This window comes from Macaca mulatta, chromosome 6 (genome assembly GCF_049350105.2).
Source record: "Macaca mulatta isolate MMU2019108-1 chromosome 6, T2T-MMU8v2.0, whole genome shotgun sequence".
Lineage (NCBI taxonomy): Eukaryota > Metazoa > Chordata > Mammalia > Primates > Cercopithecidae > Macaca > Macaca mulatta.
The window spans coordinates 16,117,400-16,138,138 of record NC_133411.1 but is presented as its reverse complement, the minus strand read 5'-3'; the positions used below and the strand labels follow the sequence as shown (position 1 = coordinate 16,138,138).

At 41.3% G+C, this 20,739-nt stretch overlaps 1 protein-coding gene across 2 annotated transcripts in view; it reads right to left on the bottom strand.

Annotated features, from left to right (window-relative positions):
* Nucleotides 1-286: 286 nt before the first annotated feature.
* OTULIN (OTU deubiquitinase with linear linkage specificity) overlaps nt 287-20,739 on the bottom strand; it is a 39,237-nt gene continuing 18,784 nt past the window's right edge. Inside the window, exons 4-7 of one of the 2 annotated variants that reach the window (XM_078003854.1) lie at nt 18,249-18,392; nt 11,845-11,970; nt 8,860-9,129; nt 287-6,006 (exon numbers count right to left, since the gene is read on the bottom strand). In XM_078003854.1, the coding sequence (XP_077859980.1) occupies nt 5,812-6,006; nt 8,860-9,129; nt 11,845-11,970; nt 18,249-18,392 (735 nt within the window). In that variant the 3' untranslated portion in view covers nt 287-5,811. 2 annotated transcript variants of the gene reach the window in all.

Below are 20,739 nucleotides of genomic sequence, written 5' to 3'. Positions count from 1 at the left end.
CAAGCTGGTAACTATGCACCTAATTTGGTTGGCAGGGTTGGGGGCACTTAGTATGGGTTAAGCACTGTGCTAACTGCTTCATCTCATCTAACTCTTCTGCACTGCCCAATACTGCCTCACTAAACCCTTGATTCCTCTGCTCACAATGGCCAGGGGTCAAGAGTCAGCCATGTGGACATCATAGGTCTGCCTTGCGGGTGCCAGAAAGTTAAAGCCCAATGCAGTAGCACAATTTGCCAAAGTCCTCAAAGGCAAACATTTTACCACAGCAACACAGCCAGGCTTCTGAGTTGTATTTTCTAAGTTTATTTTTAGTTATTTGTTTTTACAGTCCTCTGCAGCAAGGTTTGCTAAAGTGGATCAACAGCAAAGCCCCCAAGTCGGTTCAGCTTCTGACAGCGAAGACAAGAGACTCAACAAGTAACAGAGGAAACTCTGGCCCCAGAAGCCAGGCATCTGACCGCATCTGCAGGTGGAAACCAAGGCCCCAAACTGCCTAGAGCCTCGGGGGCATGTTTTTCAGAGCAGGCGGAATTTTGGACCCATGCTGAACATCTTACGGTGTAAACAGAGGGACTGCTAAACAAGCCAAGATGAGTGCTGCCAGGTTCACACAGTGTGCTGCCCCGCTGGCCTCCATTCACAATGGCTTACCCATGGAAGAAAAACACCATTGCCCCTGGCAGAAGGTCTAAAGTTGGCTTGTTATCCTCTCCGAATTCATAATACAAAAAGTTAGTAGTGGCTAAAATGCAGGCAACAATACCAAAATATTTTTATAAAAACAATGGAAATGAGAAAGAAGCTTATTAAATACATTCATTTTGACTTTGTTCCTTTATCAAAATACTCAGAAGTAACCAACATTACTGTGGACTGCTGCAGTTCTTATAAGGGGTACAAGGTTTGAGCACCATTTATGTGAATACAGTCAAGGCATTTTTCAATTTGTAAATGAAAGCTCCTAAAATTAAGTATAAAATATTATTTTGAAGTTCAGAATTAAGCTCAAGCACTTCTGCTTACTGGGAGAACTGCCAAGTCCACTGCCAAGACTGTGGACATTTTAAGCCCTATATTCCTTCCTTGTACTGATCCATGTTATGGCAGTTTCATTTCTGACCCAAACTTATACCAAACAAATCAATGAGATTAACTGAGAAAACACAGTGTCCTCCTCCATTAATGCTACTGAATGCTATTAAAAAGCATTAAAAATGCTTAAACAAACTGGTGGCCATGAGATCTGGGACCAGATACACATCATAAATGATGTATTGATATAGCATTTTAATACAATTAATGTATGTGTTTCTAGACTTAATAACCACTCTATGTATTTCCATTATACATACCAAAACCCATTCCACCATTCCCGGTAGTAGATTTCAATATACACTGCAAAAATACAATACATGGGGCCAGACACGGTAGCTCACGCCTGTAATCTCAGCACTTTGGGAGGCCAAAGAAGGTGGATCACCTGAGGCCACGAGCTCAACACCAGCCTGGCTAACATGGTGAAACCCCATCTCTACTAAAAATACAAAAATTAGCTGGGAGTGGTGGTGCATGCCTGTAATCCCAGCTATTCGGGAGGCTGAGGCAGGAGAACTGCTTGAACCAGGAGGCAAAAGTTGCAGTGAGCTGAGATCGCACCACTGCACTCCAGCCTGGGCAACAGAGCAAGTCTCCATCTCAAAAAATATATAATACAATACATGGGACAGTTCACCTCCACCCCCACTCTCCCAGAATACTGCTGAGTTCCAAGCTGCGAGGACACATGCACATAAAGGTATGCTGTGACTGCAGACCAACATGCATGCACACACATGCATGTGCACACACACAGACGCACCCCTTCTGGTCATGGGCAAGCCCACCTCACACCTACTGCTAGTGACTTACAGGAAAAGCCTGTCAAAACAGTTTAGTTTTGTTGCTTTTCATGGCTCCAAGTTATAAACTGAATTACAAAAACATTAGTAATCAGTTGCCCGTGTCTTTCCTCACACATTCACTAAACCACTGTTCTGTTCAACGTGGCACTGGCTCCCTGGTCTTTCCATCCTCTTAGATGATGTCACAAATCAGGTTTCCCAAGACAGTTAAGCATTAAAATATATACTTCTGTTAAATAAGGGACTTAAATTTTAGAAATAGGAATTTGTAAACTGTATACACGTAAGGCTTTCCATTCATTCAGACTTTTATTCTTCTATAATTTAAGCACAGGAAGTTTGTCTGGCATCTGTGGTTTTGTTCTTGAATTTAACATTTTAACATTTATTCTAGAATGAGTTCCTTCTTCTTACAGTTCCTTGGACCACTTTTAAATTATTTGATATTGTGCCCTGCCTTTGCTAAACTATTTGGGAATTCTATTTATTTCTCATACACTTCACACACACTGAGGGCTTTATTTTTAAGTACTCACAGATCTCACATAAAGGCAGTTCTTTTTCTGCATGTCTACAAGTTAGATTCCCCAAGGGTTTATGCTTCTGGCTTTCAAAGGGGAGTACCTGCAAAGTACTGCTTAAGAAAAAGAGATAAGAAAATGATCCAACTGTACTTTAGTGTCTGAAGAAGACACATTCAGGAAGTCTATGGAAGTCCTACGTAGATGCCGAGATGGCAGGAGTGCTATAGCATTAAAGGTGATTCAGCACTCCAGAGCCTCTCTCTAAAAGATCTTCAGAAAGTAGACTAACTCTTAGGTAAAACAGCACATTGGGAAAAGAAGCAGGACATGATGAATAACAACACAGGATGAATAACAAAAACAAAGACCTAGTACATAAAAACTCACAAAGGCTTTTCCCAACAGAGGTGTTAACAATTCATGTGGCTTGAGATTTTTACCTGATAAGCTCCAAAAGTGGAGGGAAAAAAATAAAACATACCAAAGCAATGTCTGTTATCCTTAAGCAAAGAAAATCTTATCAGACACTAACTGAATATATAATAGAGGAACAAAAGTGTAAGTCACTATATAAAGAAAAAAGGATTCATCCTGTTCTGTGCATTGAAAACATTTTCATCCACTCTGTATTCTAAGGAAGAGGAACTGCAAACACTTTCAATCAAATCCAGGCCCAAATCATCAGTTAGAGACCATGTATTACTGGTTTCTTGTTCTCTAATGTGACTATCATTGTTCCTCCTGCATGGGTAAAATCAACAGATGTATACGCAGAAGCAGCTCAGGATGTAAGGAGGGGAATCTGAAAATGTTCTGGAAAAGCAATGTTAATTCCATGAAGCATAACACAGGGAAATTATTTCAGGTTTAAATGCACCTTAAATGAGCTCACAGGTATAAAAGGCATGCTTGCAAAAGATGGAGATAACTTTTCTGCCAATACCCAAGGTCCAAAACTCCTAAACTCTTGCAAGAAACTCTGGGATAGAAACTTAGGCATAGTCTAGTTCCTACTATATTCCTTTCTTCTAGAACACCTTATCATTTTGAAGACTGCTCTAAGTGGAACATCCTCCTGAATCCATTTAATCTCCATTCAACTTCTAATCTGCTGATGTCACCTGACCAGCTCAAGACCAAGAATGAGAAATGGAACTCAGATTCTGGGCAACTGAAGCTGCATATTTATTTTTAAAGTTGGTCAATCATTTCTATTTCCTGAAGTACTGTATCTTTGAAAGCTTTGCTTCTCTAACACCATGATCCCACTAAACCTAAACAAGAGCCCGACAGATTCTGACAAGGCCTTCAGACAGAAAGCCACATAAAAGAAACACATTCTTTTGCCCAGAAATCCAATTCAAGTTCACAAAGATAAGAACATTTTCAAAATGCAAGGATAGATGACTATTATTAACATGAGTATTGAACTAATGGTCAGATTCAATGTACCTGAAGGGCACAGATCCCTACTGCTATGTATGTACAATCTGAATGTTTCGAGTTGTGCTTTAAAAAATACCAGAAATGAATGGTAAGCATTTCCTGCTGTAAAATCCCATATACTACAATGAAAAATCAAAGCCAATAAGAAGTCATTATTACTTTAATTTGGCTTCTAGGTACCTTCTTATTCAAGGCACAATTGCATTTCACAGTGAAAAACACGAAGCCTCTCCAATGTATTCACACACATTTAGAGCAGAATTTGATTCCGACACTCTAATCAATAAACATTTAGCAAAATGTGGTGAATATTACTGATGAGGTAATGGGAGAAAGCTAAAGTAACAGTCTGAATAGTTTTGTGCATCCTGAGTTTTCTTAACTAAGACTTTACTTTTAATTAAAAACAAAATTTACATTTTCAAAAAAGGTTTGCCTCAAAAAAAAAAAAAGATAGCTTCTAAACTATATTAAATTGGACCAAATAAAGATTTTAATTATTATAAAACAAAGCTCAGTACTTCAGGGAAACACCACCTCCACGAACATCGAGCCAATTCAGAGGCTGCCAGTAGAATCCTAAACAGTGATGTCTCCGGTTCGTGTGAACACCATCTGCAGTCCACACCCCTTGAGGACAATTCAGGCCATAAGACAGACCATGCTCAGCAGAGCTGCCCCTTCACTACCCCATCCACCACCCTTAGCCTGACTGGGCAGGCGATGGCTCGTAGCCAGGAAGGCTGCCTCCCTCAGGCTTCCCAAAACCAATCAAGGGCATACGTGGCTCAGCCACACTTTTGTACTCATATTCCTACATGCTTCTCCTTAAATACTCATAAAAAATTTTAAGATGGTTTGCTGTCACTCAACCCCTGCCCCAGATGGGTTACACAGATCTGGCAATGGGCACACCCTTCAACACAGCATGAAAAGAGCACAGGAAAACTCAGCTCCAGCTAAGCTCTACCTCAAAGTAATTTGGCCTTGGGTCCCTCCTCTGAAAATAGGTGGATACAAACTGTCTGGCTATAAAATCGTGAATCTATGGAACTGCAGAGTAATTAAAGTTTCCAACACTAAACCACAAAGACAAGTAGTGTCTGTCCACACTGATGGGGCACCACCTGCACCAAGCCCCAGACTCCAGTGTGCTGGGGGTATCAGACACCTGTCATAGTCACAAGGAGCAAGAAGTTCTAGGTTCCCTCACTACTCCCTCCTATGGCTCCTCCAGTCTTCGAAAATGCCTTGAAATAACCCACTTTGGGACCCGATTCTTAATCTACTGCAAAACAATCTGCCTAAAATAGGCTTAATTAAGATGCAAGTCCAAACCATTGCTCTTCCCTTCATAAGAAAGAGAAGATAAGATTACCAGAGGTTGTCATGACTATGCCAGTAACAGATCCATCCCAGAATTATACCCAGCAGACTGTTAGAGGCCCCCTTAGTGCAGTGGGCAGCACATCAGTCTCATAACCTCAAGGTCCTGAGTTAAAGCAGACTGTATAGCGAGATCTATAGAAACCCATTACTACTAGAGAAAAAAAAAATACTGTCTTAAAAAAATGAGAAGCCAGTTTACCATTAGAGAGAGTTTTGATTTGAGATATAAAGAACATATTCCTCTCCAAAACTGAGTTTCCTCTGACACAAAAGTATTTGCCTTCTGGAGAAGATATGGTTTGCACCATCGAACAGGTGTGCTCAGAAGGCCCCCACTGAAATATACTGCATCATAGATGAGGGGAAAGACTTGGTTAATTTCTCTTATCAAAAGCTAGTCTTCAGGACATCCTGTCCAACTTGGCTCCCAGGGGCCCAAGGGTTCTTCTCAGTGATTGTTCTTAAGAGACCCCCAAGCCTGCAACCCAAGCCCAGAAGCCACCTGTGCATCTTCGCCACGTCGCCAGGCTGTCAGGAGCATGCGTCTGTCATAGACTGGTCTCCTCACACACTCTGACGGGGATGTTATAGTGCCGATCATCCTCGGCAATGAGCGTTACCACTGGCCAGTCCTTGGGTGGGTCGGTGGGGTAGACTGTGATGAATTCTTCCGTGTTGTACTTGGAGAGCCGGTACACCTGGATGGTGTGGCGCACAGCATAGGCAAGAAGGAACATTTCAACCTGGGAAGAAGAACAAACGGGTATTCTGAGGAAGATCACACTGAAAGATGTGGCTTAACACCATGTTCCACCCATTATCCCACAGTGCACAGCAATGGTGAAGCCACAACCTTTTTTCCTCCTGCTTTGGGCCCAGCCCCCATCCTTTTCTACTAAAAAAAAAAAGGCAGAACAAAGAATGGATCATATGTCTGATAAGGGTCCTGTATCCAGAATAAAGAACTCTTACAACAATTAACATAACAAAAAACCAAATAACCATCTTAAAAATTAGGCAAAGGATCTGAACAGATACCTTTCTCCAAAGAAGATATACAACTGACCAAGAACTGACCATGGAAAGATGCTCAACATTGTGAGTCATCAGAGAAATCCAAATCCAACTACAATGAGATAGTGCCCCACACCCACTAGAATGACTATAACCAGTAAGATGATAACAGGGAGTGGCTGCTTCATGAGCACAGGATTTTCTTTGGGGGTGACATGTTTTAGAACTTCATATAGGTGGTGGTCACTGGCAGTGTACTAAATGTCAATGAGATGTACACTTTAAAATGGTCAATTTTATATTACATGAACTTCACCCCAATAAAAAAAAGTCAGAAGTGTTGGTGAAGATATGGTGAAACAGGACACTGATATACTGCTGGTGGGAATGTAAAATGGTACAGCTGCTTTGCAAACAGTCTAGCAGTTCCTCAAAATGTTAAAGAATTACCATATGACCCAGCAATTCCACTTCTCGGTGTATACTCAAGAGAACTAAAAACATATGTTCACATAAAAAAATTATACATGAATGTTCATAGCAGGGTTATTTACAGAACTAAAAAGTAGAAACAATCCAAATACCCATCAAACTATTGAACAGATGAATGAAATGTGATCCATCCATACAATGGGATATTACCTATCAATAAAAAGGAATGAAGTACTAATACATGGTACAATGTGGATGAAATCTTAAAAAACATTATGCTAAATCAAAGAGCCATAAACAAAAGACCACATAATATATGATTCCATTCATATGAAATGTCCAGAATAGGCAAACCCATTGAGACAGAAAGTAGATTAGTGGCTGCCTAAGGTTAGAAGAGAAAGTGGTTACTAATGGGCATGGGGTTTCTTTTGACAAAATGCTCTAAAATTAGACTGTAGTGATGGCTGCAAAACTTTAAAAGAATGAACTTTATGGTATATATACTTCAAAAAAGAAATTGAAAATATCTTATTAAAAAAAAAAAAAAAAAAAAAAAAGAATGAACTTACCATCACAGCAGACCTTATAGGGTCTCGGAAAAGACTAACTTTAGTCTAATATGCAAACCATCCTCTATAAGCCTTTTGACTGCAAGGTACTTGCTATGGTTCAGGAGACATAAGTAACCCACATTATGAGTACAGATAACTTTTGAAAGTAACTATCATCAGCCCTGCCTGACCCAGCAGTGACCATCAGTCTACACTCCTTCCTACATACTTGGCAATAAGAAGAAGAGCTTCACACTCCAAGACAGCTCAGAATGGAACCTAACTCAGCTCTCTAATCCTTGCAGTATCTGTCCTGGCACTTGGTCCTTTTTAGAAAAAAGCTGGTACAAGAGTCAATTATGTAAGTAGGAGGGTGGCACTTTGATGAACAGCCTTAATGCTACTTTAGTGGTTGACTATTCCACTAAAAAAAACCTCATTAAGACTTTTTAGGAAAATGAACACATCAAAGATAGCACAAGGTGTGGTGACTCAACTATACTGGCTTAGAGATAGTACTGCACTGGGTTTGTGTAAAACTCCACACTTAACTTATCTGTAAAAGATCCAAGAGCAGGTTGAACTCTACTGGCTAAGGTGACTCCATTTCTCTTTTTAATGCAGCTACAGTTGTCAAGATTAAACAAGATCCTTCGAACGGCTCTTCCAAGTACTTCATTTATTTGTAGCCTCCCAGAGCCAAGAGTACTAATCCCATCCACCCCTCTGAAGAATAAAGCCCAGGTGGAGATAATGGTGGTGACTGTAAAGTACGTCCACAATTCTTTGCTACTCCTCACTCTAAAAGGTGGAGCCAAATTCCCCTCCTGAGAGTGGAATGCATTAAGTAACTTGTTTCTAAAAAGTAGAAAACAGTAACAGTGTGTGATATCCCAGATTAGGTCACAAAAGGCATTTTGGCTTCTTTCTTGCTCTCTGTTTAGATCACTCTGAGAAGCCAGCTGCAATGTTGTAAGGACACTCAAGCAGCCCTGTGAATGCCTATGTGTGAGGAATTGAACCCTCCTACTACCTACCAGTAAGGAACTGAAGCCTCCTGCCCACACCCACGTGAGTGAACAACATTGGAAGCAGATCTTCCAGCTCCAGCCAAGCCTTCAGATGACTGCAGCCCTGAACATACAACTGCATGAGATCCTGGGCCAGAACCATCCAACTAAGCTGCCCCTGAATTTCTTTTTTTTTTTTTTTTTTTTTTGAGACGGAGTCTCGCTCTGTCGCCCGGGCTGGAGTGCAGTGGCGCGATCTCGGCTCACTGCAAGCTCCGCCTCCCGGGCTTACGCCATTCTCCTGCCTCAGCCTCCCGAGTAGCTGGGACCACAGGCGCCCGCCACCTTGCCCGGCTAGTTTTTTTTTGTATTTTTTTTTTAGTAGAGACGGGGTTTCACCGTGTTCGCCAGGATGGTCTCGATCTCCTGACCTCGTGATCCGCCCGTCTCGGCCTCCCAAAGTGCTGGGATTACAGGCTTGAGCCACCGCGCCCGGCTTTTTCTAACCTACAAAAACTATGACATCAAGTTTGATTGGTAAAGCTGCTTTATTTTGGGGTAATACATGCTCAAAAGCATAACTTACCTGTTCAAGACCACCAGTGTGTCCCACCTGGTTGAGGTGGTTCCTCAGAAGCTGTCCTGGGTCATTCGATGTGTCCCGAGCAAACAGAAGCACAGAGAAAAACGGTACTTCCTTTCCTTTCTCTTTATCATTATATAGTTCAATGGCTCTGTTTAGCATTAGAAATTTTACAGCTTCATAGAGGCTATATTCCTCCTCCTCGTTTGTGAATAGTTCATCACAAGCTATCTGTCTTGCTTCAGCAGTTCTCATTTCAGCCAAGCCTGCCCACTACAATAAGAAAGTTAAGTAATAATTAGAATTTTTGTTCTAAAAATCCCTGGTATAGTACCATACTATGAGCACAAAATTATTTTTCATGGGTCACTTACCAATGCTCACAATATTCAGGTTTCCAGATCAAAAAATGGTACACTTTAAAGCACACAAAATCCTTATTCAGCTTTTTCTCCCATTAATTTGAAAGAAAAATACAATGTAGTAAGAAGCACTGAGGCTGTGGAAATTTTTACTCCCTTAACCTCCCAGGCAATGAGATTGAACCAGCCAATCACAGACACTTACAGAAGAGCTAACACACATGTATGAAGCCTGTGTTAAGCTGTGAAGGGCAGCTACAATTACAAGGGGCTTACAGGAGGGTTAGCACCCAAAAACACAAAGCCAACCCTCCAAAATGGAAGAGAGGCAAGGAAGAGCCTAGGGGCTCCTGAATAACAATTTACTAAACTTATCCCTCTAACCTCAAAAATATGTATGAACTTCAAATGAATAAATCCATTCAGGAAACTCTTACTGACTCCGGATTAAGAATCAAGTCATGTGTTAGGTATTCAGTGAATATAGGCAAACTCTTTAAAAAAGAAAACCTATAAATTTATGTGTTTTTAAGTTACAGTGAGTGAGAGTAAGAGATGCCAACATAAATACCATTCCTTATGAATAAACAATAACTAGTGCCCCTCTCAAACACCATTATGGATTTTAAATCCAAGAGTGAATTTTAATGGTAATGACTGCATAGAATTCCCTCTAATATTTGGGCTGAAGGCTGGTACATGTTTGTCTATATCTCATATTTTCCAAACTAGACCAAGTTACCAATCATGGACATGGCTCTAGAGTCAGTCGGGATGGAATCAAGGCTTCACCACAGAGCAGCTGGTGGCTTTTGCAGGGCATTTAACTGAGCTCCTGGCCTCAGTTTCCTCATCTAAAAAACAGGAATGACCACAGCAACACCACCTTCATAGTCGTGAGAATTAAGTAACACATGAAATTTTAGTCTGGAGCCTGGCATAGAAGTGTTAGGAATGCTGGCTCAGATTATTAGTGAGTAATTTTAATCTTATTGAAAATTGGCGCCACTCAAGCATTCCCAAAAATGAGGGTCTAATTATAGTAGAAACACCTAATAAAGCAGAAATAGCAATTTCACAAGACCTTAAAAAAATGAAAACGAAATTATGACCTGTGGTTGCGCTGAAGGGCCCTCTCGTTCACTCCCACAGGGCTAGAGCCCTGCCCTCAACCTTCCACTAACCCAAGGACTGAGGAACACAAAATCCTGCGTTCTAGTCCAACAGGTAACAAGAATGGTATTTCCCTCTTCCCTTCTCTGGCTCCCATTTCTTTATAGTAGAAGAAAGATAAAACTACTGGACTTTCTTTGACAGTATATTTTCATATTTTCCAGTAAACATTTCTTATCTTTCTAAGCAAAAACTAGGTTCCAAGAAGTCAGGGCCCTCAGTTCACTAACTCAATAAAGCACTAAATGAACACCTATTACGTGCCAGTCCTGCTGCTAGGCACAGGGTGTCAAGGAATGCACAGGACAGTCTCTCATGGAGCTGAAAGTCTAATGGGAGCAGCAGACCATATGTGAGTAAAGAAATCACTGCTTGAAACACGCTAGGAAGGACCTTGAAAAGTCCATGTTTGACCCCCTCTCTACCTGACCACCCTCCACTGACACCCTGGTGCAAGTGACAGGCCCTCAATCAGGGTTCTTGGTCAGAAGAGCTCCAAGCTGCTCAATGCAGGCAAGCTAGGGGTCATGTAAGCCAGTGTGCAGGCAGGACATCCAATCCAGAGGAGACAGTGGAAAGCCACAGAAAGGTAGAATTTTAAAGACCAAATCAATAGGAATCAGAAGACCAAGTTCTCCCTACAATTCTGTTTCAGAAAAACTCTCAGGACAGTTTTTTTTTTTTTTTTTTTTTTTTGAGACGGAGTCTCGCTCTGTCACCCAGGCTGGAGTGCAGTGGCCGGATCTCAGCTCACTGCAAGCTCCGCCTCCCGGGTTCACGCCATTCTCCTGCCTCAGCCTCCCAAGTAGCTGGGACTACAGGCGCCTGCCATCTCGCCCGGCTAAGTTTTTGTATTTTTAGTAGAGACGGGGTTTCACTGTGTTAGCCAGGACGGTCTCGATCTCCTGACCTCGTGATCCGCCCGTCTCGGCCTCCCAAAGTGCTGGGATTACAGGCTTGAGCCACCACGCCCGGCCTCTCAGGACAGTTTTCTAAAGATAAGTTACTAAATCTACTAACTGGAAAATCACTGAGAAAGAAAATAAGTCTGATAAATATGGGCAGAATCTTAAAACATGAACGTAATTGGAAAGAATAAATGTGAATTACTAATGATATTAGTATAAGAAATAGGAACCAAATGATATTCTTGAAACATAAATATGACTTGGAACAAAGACTATATTTGTTAAGGTTTCCTTTTAAGAAAGTTAAACACTTCATTATTTGATACCCTAGTACATGGCATCTGCTCTAAGAATATATAAAGTTGGTACTTCCCATTTTACCAAAGCCCTCATGGGAAAAGTTTGAGTTCATTTAAAACCATTTTGCCTAAAAATCAGCCAAGAGCATTTGAAAATCCACTGAGTGAAGACTAAAAACTGGTCTTCTGGGGCAAGCAGGAACGAGAGCTTCACCCTTATCAGACAGGACACTACAGGTTCCAAACCTTCTTCCTCAGCAGAGTAAGGGACTCTTTAATTTTATCAACCAGGTCCTCGTTCTTCCCATCAAATTTCAGTCCAAGTTTCCATTGCTTGATCCAGTTGTATTTGCTTATGAGTTTTTCTGGTAACTACAACATCAAGAAACAAAGAGATAAAGAGGTGTTAACATTCCAAGAAATCCACCACACGATCCAAGCTGTAAGATACCACAAAGTCTACAAAACCTACCTTTGTTTCCAGAATTAATCCTGCAAATCTGCCATGTGGGTTTAGGATGGAGGACCTAAATCTAGAAGTCAGGAACTTAGAAAGTACCATCCTGAGGAGGGCTGCTGGAGTGAAATGGTGCTTTTGGTTGAGATGCCAAAGCACAATCTGCCTTGCAGGACTCCAACCATGGCCAGGACATTCCACAGCAGTTGTACAGATGAGCTAAGGCCATGCCCACAGCACGTCCTCACACCAACCACCTTCAGGCTACAGGACTCACTGCAGCCTCTCAACCACCACCTAACACATGGCTCAGGACAGTGCTTCTGAGCATGTGAGAAGGTCCAGGGTGAAGCCAAACCTGCTCCTTTCTCAATAAGAAAAATAAAACCTAGTTTCTGGTATTTAAAAAATCCACCAAAAAAAGGTAGAAAAAGTTTGTTAAATAATGTTAACACATATACTCAAAGTTTTAACATTCAGAGAAATGACACTATGTCTAGTTTAACTGTCTAATCGATACATTAAGATAAAACATACATTGAAAATCAGAGGCAGGGGTTATGGGAGCTGTGCTCATTTAGTCCATGAAAGAAGTGACAGCTGAACTACATTGCTAGTTTCCGGGTTTTTTTTAATTCCTGGAGTATTTGTCACTTTGTTTCCCTCTAGTTATCAACAGAATCTGCAGTTTGAAAGGCAAGCTGAGGCACAGCCTGACTGATGACAGCATGGGAAGTAAGACTCTTCCAATAGTCTTGGGTGTGTCAGGAGAAAAATCCTAGAATTAGGCTGGGCACAGGTGTGTCACTTCACTGCTATAAAATTTAGAAAGGAAAACAAGTTCACCTCCAAGTCAACAGATCATTAAAGAATAATTAAATCCTACAATATCCTATGAGGAACCTTCTTTAGCAGTTATTGATACAGTTTTGCCAATACAGGTAACATAGCAAGACCCCATTTCTATTTTTTAAAAAATTTAAAAATTCACTGGGCACAGTGGCATGTGCCTATATTCCCAGTTACTCAGGAGACTGAGGCAGGAGGATCACTTGAGCCCAGGAGTTTGAGGTTATAGTTAGCTATGACTGTACCACTGCACTTCAGCCCGAGCAACAGAGCAAGACCTCATCTCCAAAAAATTAAAAACTTTACATAGCAAGAAAGAAATGAATAAAAATAAATACATAAAATAAAATAAATACAGTTTTAAATTAGGCCAAATCTTCCATTCAACTGGAATGTTAAGACTAAAAGACCCTTTCATAAATAGTAATTCTGGTTGTACCTTCTCAACCTACAGCAATGTGAAACTAAGGTGGTTTCTACAAAACACAGAACCACGACTGGGATGCAAATTACTTTTCACTGTGACCACAGTGATGGCGAACTACATCACTCACTAAGGGTAGAGAGGGCCTTCTCCTCCTCATCTTATTAGAGTAACAAATGACCACTCACCTAAGGGCTACACCAGCCCACTCCGTGCCCACACTGCCCTGCGTTTAGGCAACATGTGGCAATTCTGTGGCAAAACCCTCAATTCGGTCTCTCAGATTTATCACAAGAACCTCACATGCCCTCAAGTGGCAACAAGCTAAAATTACAACTGGGCACAAAGAACTACAAATGCGCAGAGAATACTGGCCACACAGACGTGAGCTGGGAAACGAGGTGAAGGGAAGCCCAGAAGACCGGCTGAGCATCTGGGGACACGATACAGTTATCTAAAAAGTAGGTGCAGTACTCAACTGAATTACTCAGGAGACCCTGAAGACCTAACTACACAGAGAGAAACAACTGTCTCTGATTCCTTTCACACACTGGTCAAACAGTTCAGGGTTGTAGACTTCCAGGAAATGCAGAAATCCTTAAGACAATTTTAAAAAATGAAGCATGAAAAAAGCCATCAGAAAAGAATGAAGTCAAATTTATTCAGAAGAAAAAAGTGAATACAACTTTAAATGCTTTCAGAGGTCATAGCACATGGAACACATGTAAATAGCCTTTGTTTTCCACTAAGCGCAAACTGGACTTCTATTAGAATAAAAAAAATTTAAGCAAGAAACCAGATTTAAATAAGAAACAGTGATTGGAAATATTCAAGAATAAAGTAGGTAATTAGCTTAGCTGTCATTTCGCTTGTGACTAAACTATAAAACAGCCTGTTTTCTCTAGCATATGCTGGTAATTCTTGATACAACATACAGCAAATAAAAATGTGTCATCCCCAAAACTCACAAAAAAATTTTGACACACAGTCTATCTCACTCTAAGCAAACACTGTCACAGTCTAACCAGTTCAGAGACATTATAAAATGTAGCGAACTTGGAAACCAAAAGACCCGTGCTCTAGAGGACACCCCTCTCAGGGACCAAAGTGTTGTCCCACATTTAAGAGCCAGACTAGGCAATCTCCATAGCTGGGGTGAGGGTCAGATGATCTGGCTGCAGCCAAACACAGAGACTGGGATCTGGGCAGAAATGTGAATAACAAACAGGATGCCCGGGCAGGATGACAGGTGAAGGGCAGCCAAACTGTCAGAGGGGCAATAAGGACAAAGCTCTGCCTCATAGGCAGGGAAAAGAGCAAGGCCAGCAAAGCTGAGCAGCAGCAGAAAGGAAGCCCGGGTCTCCTTCACTGACCACAGATTAAGGGGAGGGTCACTCAGTCTAGCTTTCCCAGTTCCCTTTAATACCCTAAATCCAAATGACGTTCTAAAAGACAGACAAGACAGCAACATGCCACAGAGAACATCTCTCAATCTGCAAACAGAAGCAGATAAAGCTAGCTAAAGGTTCCACCCCTGATTTCTTTCGGTCACACTGCAAGAAACGCTCACTCAACAAAACCCTTGTCACAGTGGACCTTCCAAGGGAAGGGCTGTGGGGCGAGGGGGGCCAGAGTGAGAACAGGAGTGGAAAGGCATCCACAGGAAGGTCTGCAGGCCACCTGGGAGATCTGCACGACCAGACTAAGCTTATGGGTCCCTTCCTTCTTTCACCAGCCCCTCAAACGCGAAGCATGTGCTGAATTTGAATTTGTCATCCAATCATGTCTCAGATGTGACACCACAAAACGAACTGGGTAAAGGAAATTTTCAAACTATGTTAAATTGCTGAGGGCTGGAACAGTAACACAAGGACAAGTCCTCTGGCTGGATGACAGCAAGGAAAGAACAAAGATATTCTTCAGCTAACATTTAGACCCAACGTTTAATAAACATATATACCAAACCCACAGGCAGGTACACTGTGTTTTCTCTCTTTGACAGAGGCCTCTTGGCATTCAATAAAAGTTAGATGACAAAAACCAAACCACAGTGACCAACTAATTAAATTATGCTCCCAGAAAAATAGAATAGCTGATACACATAGAAAAGGAAAGAAACTAGAAAGAATCCTTAAGAATTTTAAAACTATTTTCACATTACTCAAATTAATGTGAAAAACCACCTTAAAAACCACCTTAAAACCCCATCACTCACACATGCAACACACTCTAACAGCGATTAGAGTTTGAACAGTTTGAACGTAATCTACCCAGACTATTTTTAATATGGCAGACAATGTTACCCAAATATATCCTGCTACCAAAAAAAAAGGGGGCGGGGGCGGGGCCATTGTACTTTACTTTTTTTTTTTTTTTTTGAGACAGAGTCTCGCTCTGTCGCCCAGGCTGGAGTGCAGTGGCGTGATTTCTGCTCACTGCAAGCTCTGCCTCCCAGGTTCACATCATTCTCCTGCCTCAGCCTCCCAAGGACCTGGAACTACAGGCGCCCGCCACCTCGCCCAGCTAATTTTTTTGTATTTTTAGTAGAGACGGGGTTTCACCATGTTTGCCAGGATGGTCTCGATCTCCTGACCTCATGATCCGCTCACCTCAGCTTCCCAAAGTGCTGAGATTACAGGCATGAGCCACTGCGCCCGGCCTCTGTACTTTACTTTGTTTAAAGCAATTTTATACTTTAATTAATTACTTAGGACACTATTTACCCCAGATTCTCAGAAAGTATAAAAACACAAATTTAGTGTCAAGTGAGTCCATAAATCTAAATAGCTCCTTAAAGCCTCAAAAGGAAAATTTTGCTTAAATTGAGGGGGATATTACATCCAACCTAGAAATATAGATTTGTAGATTAATATAATATAGCTACAACTGTCAGCACAGCCTCCTGAGTAGCTAAGAACAAAGGCACACGCCACCACAATCTAGAAATTGTGTCATATATAGCTACAGTTGTCAAGTACAGAAGTTAAAACAAGGCAAAGCAAAAACAGTGAAATTACTGTTTGCTTCTCTAGCTGGGTCTTATATCCAACCATAGGAATGCTTTTGCCAGCTGACAAACAATTCTGAAATACTTTACTAATAAATGGCATCATTTACAAAAGAAAAAACAGCCTAGTATACCCATTTCTCTTGCCTCTATATGAAAGAAATAAGCTAATGCTGAAAAATCTGCTTAAGATGGCATACATCTTTGCTTAGAAGAAAATATCTTTCCCAGATGTTGGTTTTGTTTTTTTTTTAATAGACTCCCCAACATAAGGGGCCTCCTTATGTTGCCCAGGCTGGACTTGAACTCCTGGCTCAAGTGATCCTCCCACCCCAGCCTCCTAAGTAGCTAACACTATAGGCACCACCACACTTGGCTCCAGATGTCATTTTGACAGTTGATAGAGGTGTGGTGATTTTGTGCTGGTTTATTAAATAATCGTGGAACAGATGGGGAGTATCCTCTACCCACCAGTCCTGGTTTTGCCCTTCCGAGCGTGTGATCTCTCATCCACCTAAAAGACCTCTACCTTAGCCAACAACAAGTTCCTCTGAAAGTCTTCTTTATTCTAGGAAAATACCCCAGCTCCTTCAACTGCTCCCAGAATGCGATGAAGCATCCTGGCCACATTTCCGTCTGCTGAGGATACAGGTACCGAGCTCGAGACAGCCTCTGACCAGCCCAGTTCAAGGTGGGGCTGTCACAGTCTAATTCTTAGAATCATTCCTTTTAAAATGCAGCCAGGTTGGTCTTTTTAAAAAAATAAAAATAAAAATAATAAAAATAAAATGCAGCTAGGGCTTTGTGATCATTGCTGGACATCGCATTTCATGCAGGCTCATAGCGGGCTTGCAATCAATTCGAATCCTAACATCTTTTTCTTTCTTTTCATAAACTGCTATAAGGCCAATCTCCCACAGCTGGCATTTCTGGGTTTTGGATTTTTTAAATTTAAGCACAAGACTTTCAATTTTCTTCCAGTTAATGTCATACTGCCATTTCTTTCCTTTTTTTTTTTTTTAATTTAAAAATATTTTGTTGGTAAAAAAAAAATGCTAATGATCATCTGGGCCTTCAGTAAGCTGTAATCTTTTTGCTGGTGGAGGGTCTTGCTTCGACGTTGACGGTTGCTGACTGAGCAGGGTGGTGACTGTTGAACGTTGGGTGGCTGTGGCCATTTCTTTTGTTTAATTCAACTTTTATTTTAGATACAGGAGGTACATGTGCAGATTTGTTACATGGGTATATTGCTGTTTCTGACCAACCATTCCTGACCAAAAAATCTTTCAGGATAGTCGTCTATCACCCACACGACTATATGACTTTATCTGTGTCAGGACGTGCAGACAAATGACTTTCCAGTGCAGGTCTGCCATGTGGTACATTTAAAATGCTAAAGAGGGCCAGGCCTGGGACAGGTTGAGTCTCAGCTCCTCAGGAAGTCCCTCTCCATGTGACAGTAATCATCTCTCTTCTAGTGTTGCTGTTCTGCCACCTACTAAGCCAATCTTCACACTTTGCCAAAAGTACTAATTTCTTGAATTATAGCTAGAAACGAAAGAAATGTGTATTCTAAAACCCCAGTAGGTTCTCAAACAGTAACATATACAGCCTACTTAAAACAAACACCAAAATTGAAATCAAACTGTTCCTAAGTGCTTTACACAAACATCTGCTCTCTAATTCAACTAAATTGTTCACATAAATTTTATCATTTTTTCTCTTCTACGAAATATGAATTATTTTTGGTCATTTAACTATGTGAAATCATCCCAGCCACACAAAACTGAATAAACGCACATGCTGACATCATACTGCAGAAGATAATAGCAGGTAGCATGGACAGAAAGGGAAAATTTTCTCACAAAAATTGTTTGAAACATTTTGGACTCAAACCTGCAGCAGCAGCGTACCAGCATGAGCTCTGGATCCTGCAGCCAGAGCGGCAGCCCCGCAGCCTGGCTCATGGCCTGGAACAGCGTGGCCCTCAGTGCACAGTAATTATCACCACGGACTCGCCGTATGGAGGTGAACTTCTGAGAAACCTCCTCATAGCCCTGGGAAAAGGTATGAAAGAATTCAAAATGGTTGTTACTGACTTGAGATAGCAGAGAAAGTTTCATTCCTGTGGAAAAAACTTGGCCTGGGACCACTGGGAAGCCCAAAGTTGGAGTTTTATGTCCCTTCCTAGGCAAATGTTTTAACACTTACTCCCTGGCAACCAACATTTTGAAGGGTTTAATCTGTGTTTCAGTTAACCCTAAACTCTTTAACAAAAAGGCAAGAAAAAAGAGAGCTAAACTAAGTTTATATTTTCATATTAAAAAAATACAGAAAAACCCCAAGTTTCCAAAACACAAAGCAGGGCGGGGGTGCTTTGTGTATGTGCATGTATATATAAAAGTTTATATGCCAAGAGATGGCTGAATAATTCTGTTAGGCTTCTTTTCTTTTCTTTTTATGAGATGGAGTTTCGCTCTTGTTGCCCAGGCTGGAGTGCAATGGCACAATCTCGGCTCACTGCAACCTCGGCGTCCCGGGTTCAAGCAATTCGCCTGCCTCAGCCTCCTGAGTAATGGGGATTACAGGCATGAGCCACCACGCCCAGCTAATTTTTTTTGTATTTTTAGTAGAGATGGGATTTCATCATGTTGGCCAGGCTGGTCTTGAACTCCTGACCTCAGGTGATCCACCTGCCTCTGCCTCCCAAAGTGCAGGGATTACAGGTGTGAACCACCACGCCCCGCCTTCTTTTCTTTTTTTAAGTGAAGTGTCACTCTTGCTCAGTCTGGAAGTGAAACAAGGAAATGAAAATGTTCAGTGACATGCTTGGGCACTCAAAAACAGCCATCCAATGGACCATTCTGAAACGTACCCTGAAAAGACACCATAAAATCCTAGTGACTCTGATTCCCCAGCATGCATGATGCCTGGCTTCTCCAGCTAGGCACATGCAGTCCTTGAGACTGACTGAGCTGCCCACCATCACCCTGGCCCTGGGTCCAGCCAGCCCCTTAACTCATCCCACTCTTCCTTGATAGTCACTGAAGACCCACTTCCTACCCTGCACTCACAATAAGAAAGAAGTGTTACCCTCATTGTGGAATGGGCGCAATGCAGACCACCTCTGTCCTGTGTGTCCAGGTACTAAAACCTCGTTCTTAGCTGTTTTCAAGGTTCAAGTCATAGGATGATATTTTAAGTGAATACAAAAGTACTTTTTTCCCCCAATAACAACATTTTGAGGACTGCATTTTTATTCAGTGGTCCAACCACTGTAACACATAAGGTTCCATCAGGCAGAATCACACCTACTAATAATTATGTACTTCTTGCCTATGGTAAACCTTAATTACCCCAGAATACTTACGATGGCAAATTCAATTGCAATTGTACCTTTCCAAATGCATAAATTACTCACGCTATTTCAGAATAAAATTAAATCTGAATTTATAGAAACTTACTTCCAAAAGAATATTAGAAACAAAAATAGACAATTACGCAAATAACGACTAAAATAGAATGGAGGTGAAAGCTGTTTTCAGGCATCTGAGATGCTCTAATTACTGCCATGGGTCGTGATGGGCTGGAGGTTGGAAAATCTGCAAGTGACCAACAGCACGTTCAGCAAAAATATAAATGTTCTTAAGCTCTGGCAGGAACTAAGAATTCCAGGTGTTTCATAATTGAGTTCTCTAATAAACGCCTAAAACACAAAGCATCTACATTTCAGATTTGCAGAGAGCTATCATCTGCTCTCAGAGCTTTACAAGTGGCAGCTAGATTTTTACTAAGGTCAGCCCATGGGCAGTTGAGGTACATGCTGAAAGATAAGCAATTATTTTCTATAAAAACGAGCTCTGAGGAAAAGACTAAATATTCAAATACTTAAAAACTTAAAATCCTAACCAAAAAAATTTTAAAGATATTTCTATTAAATATGACGGTCAGTATCTCTAATATATAAGAAGTGCATTCAAATTCATAATGTAAATAATCCCAAGATAAAAATGAGAAAAAATAAATGCAAAGGTTTCAAGAGGTCATGGAAGTCTTAGGTTCAATCTGCTATTTGACTGTTTTTGAGCAATTCACATGGTTCCTCCTACTGATAATACTGGATCTGGTATACATCTGAGGGTAGAGCCCACAGGCCCTGCTACTTGATCACCTGCATAGTATATGTAGGCCATGGTGTCTGAGCTGAGTAATGAACCAGCCCAAAAAACCACAGCAGGACCACATCATATGAACCCCCAATGTCATCCCACAGCCTTGGAGACTATCTTCACATCACCAGTCTATGCAATGAGATTGGGACACCTTAAGTGAAGGGAGCAGTTCCTGACTCCCCTATGTAGGGAGTCGAGGAAGGTTCTAGGCCCCAGGACCAGAGGGTGTGTA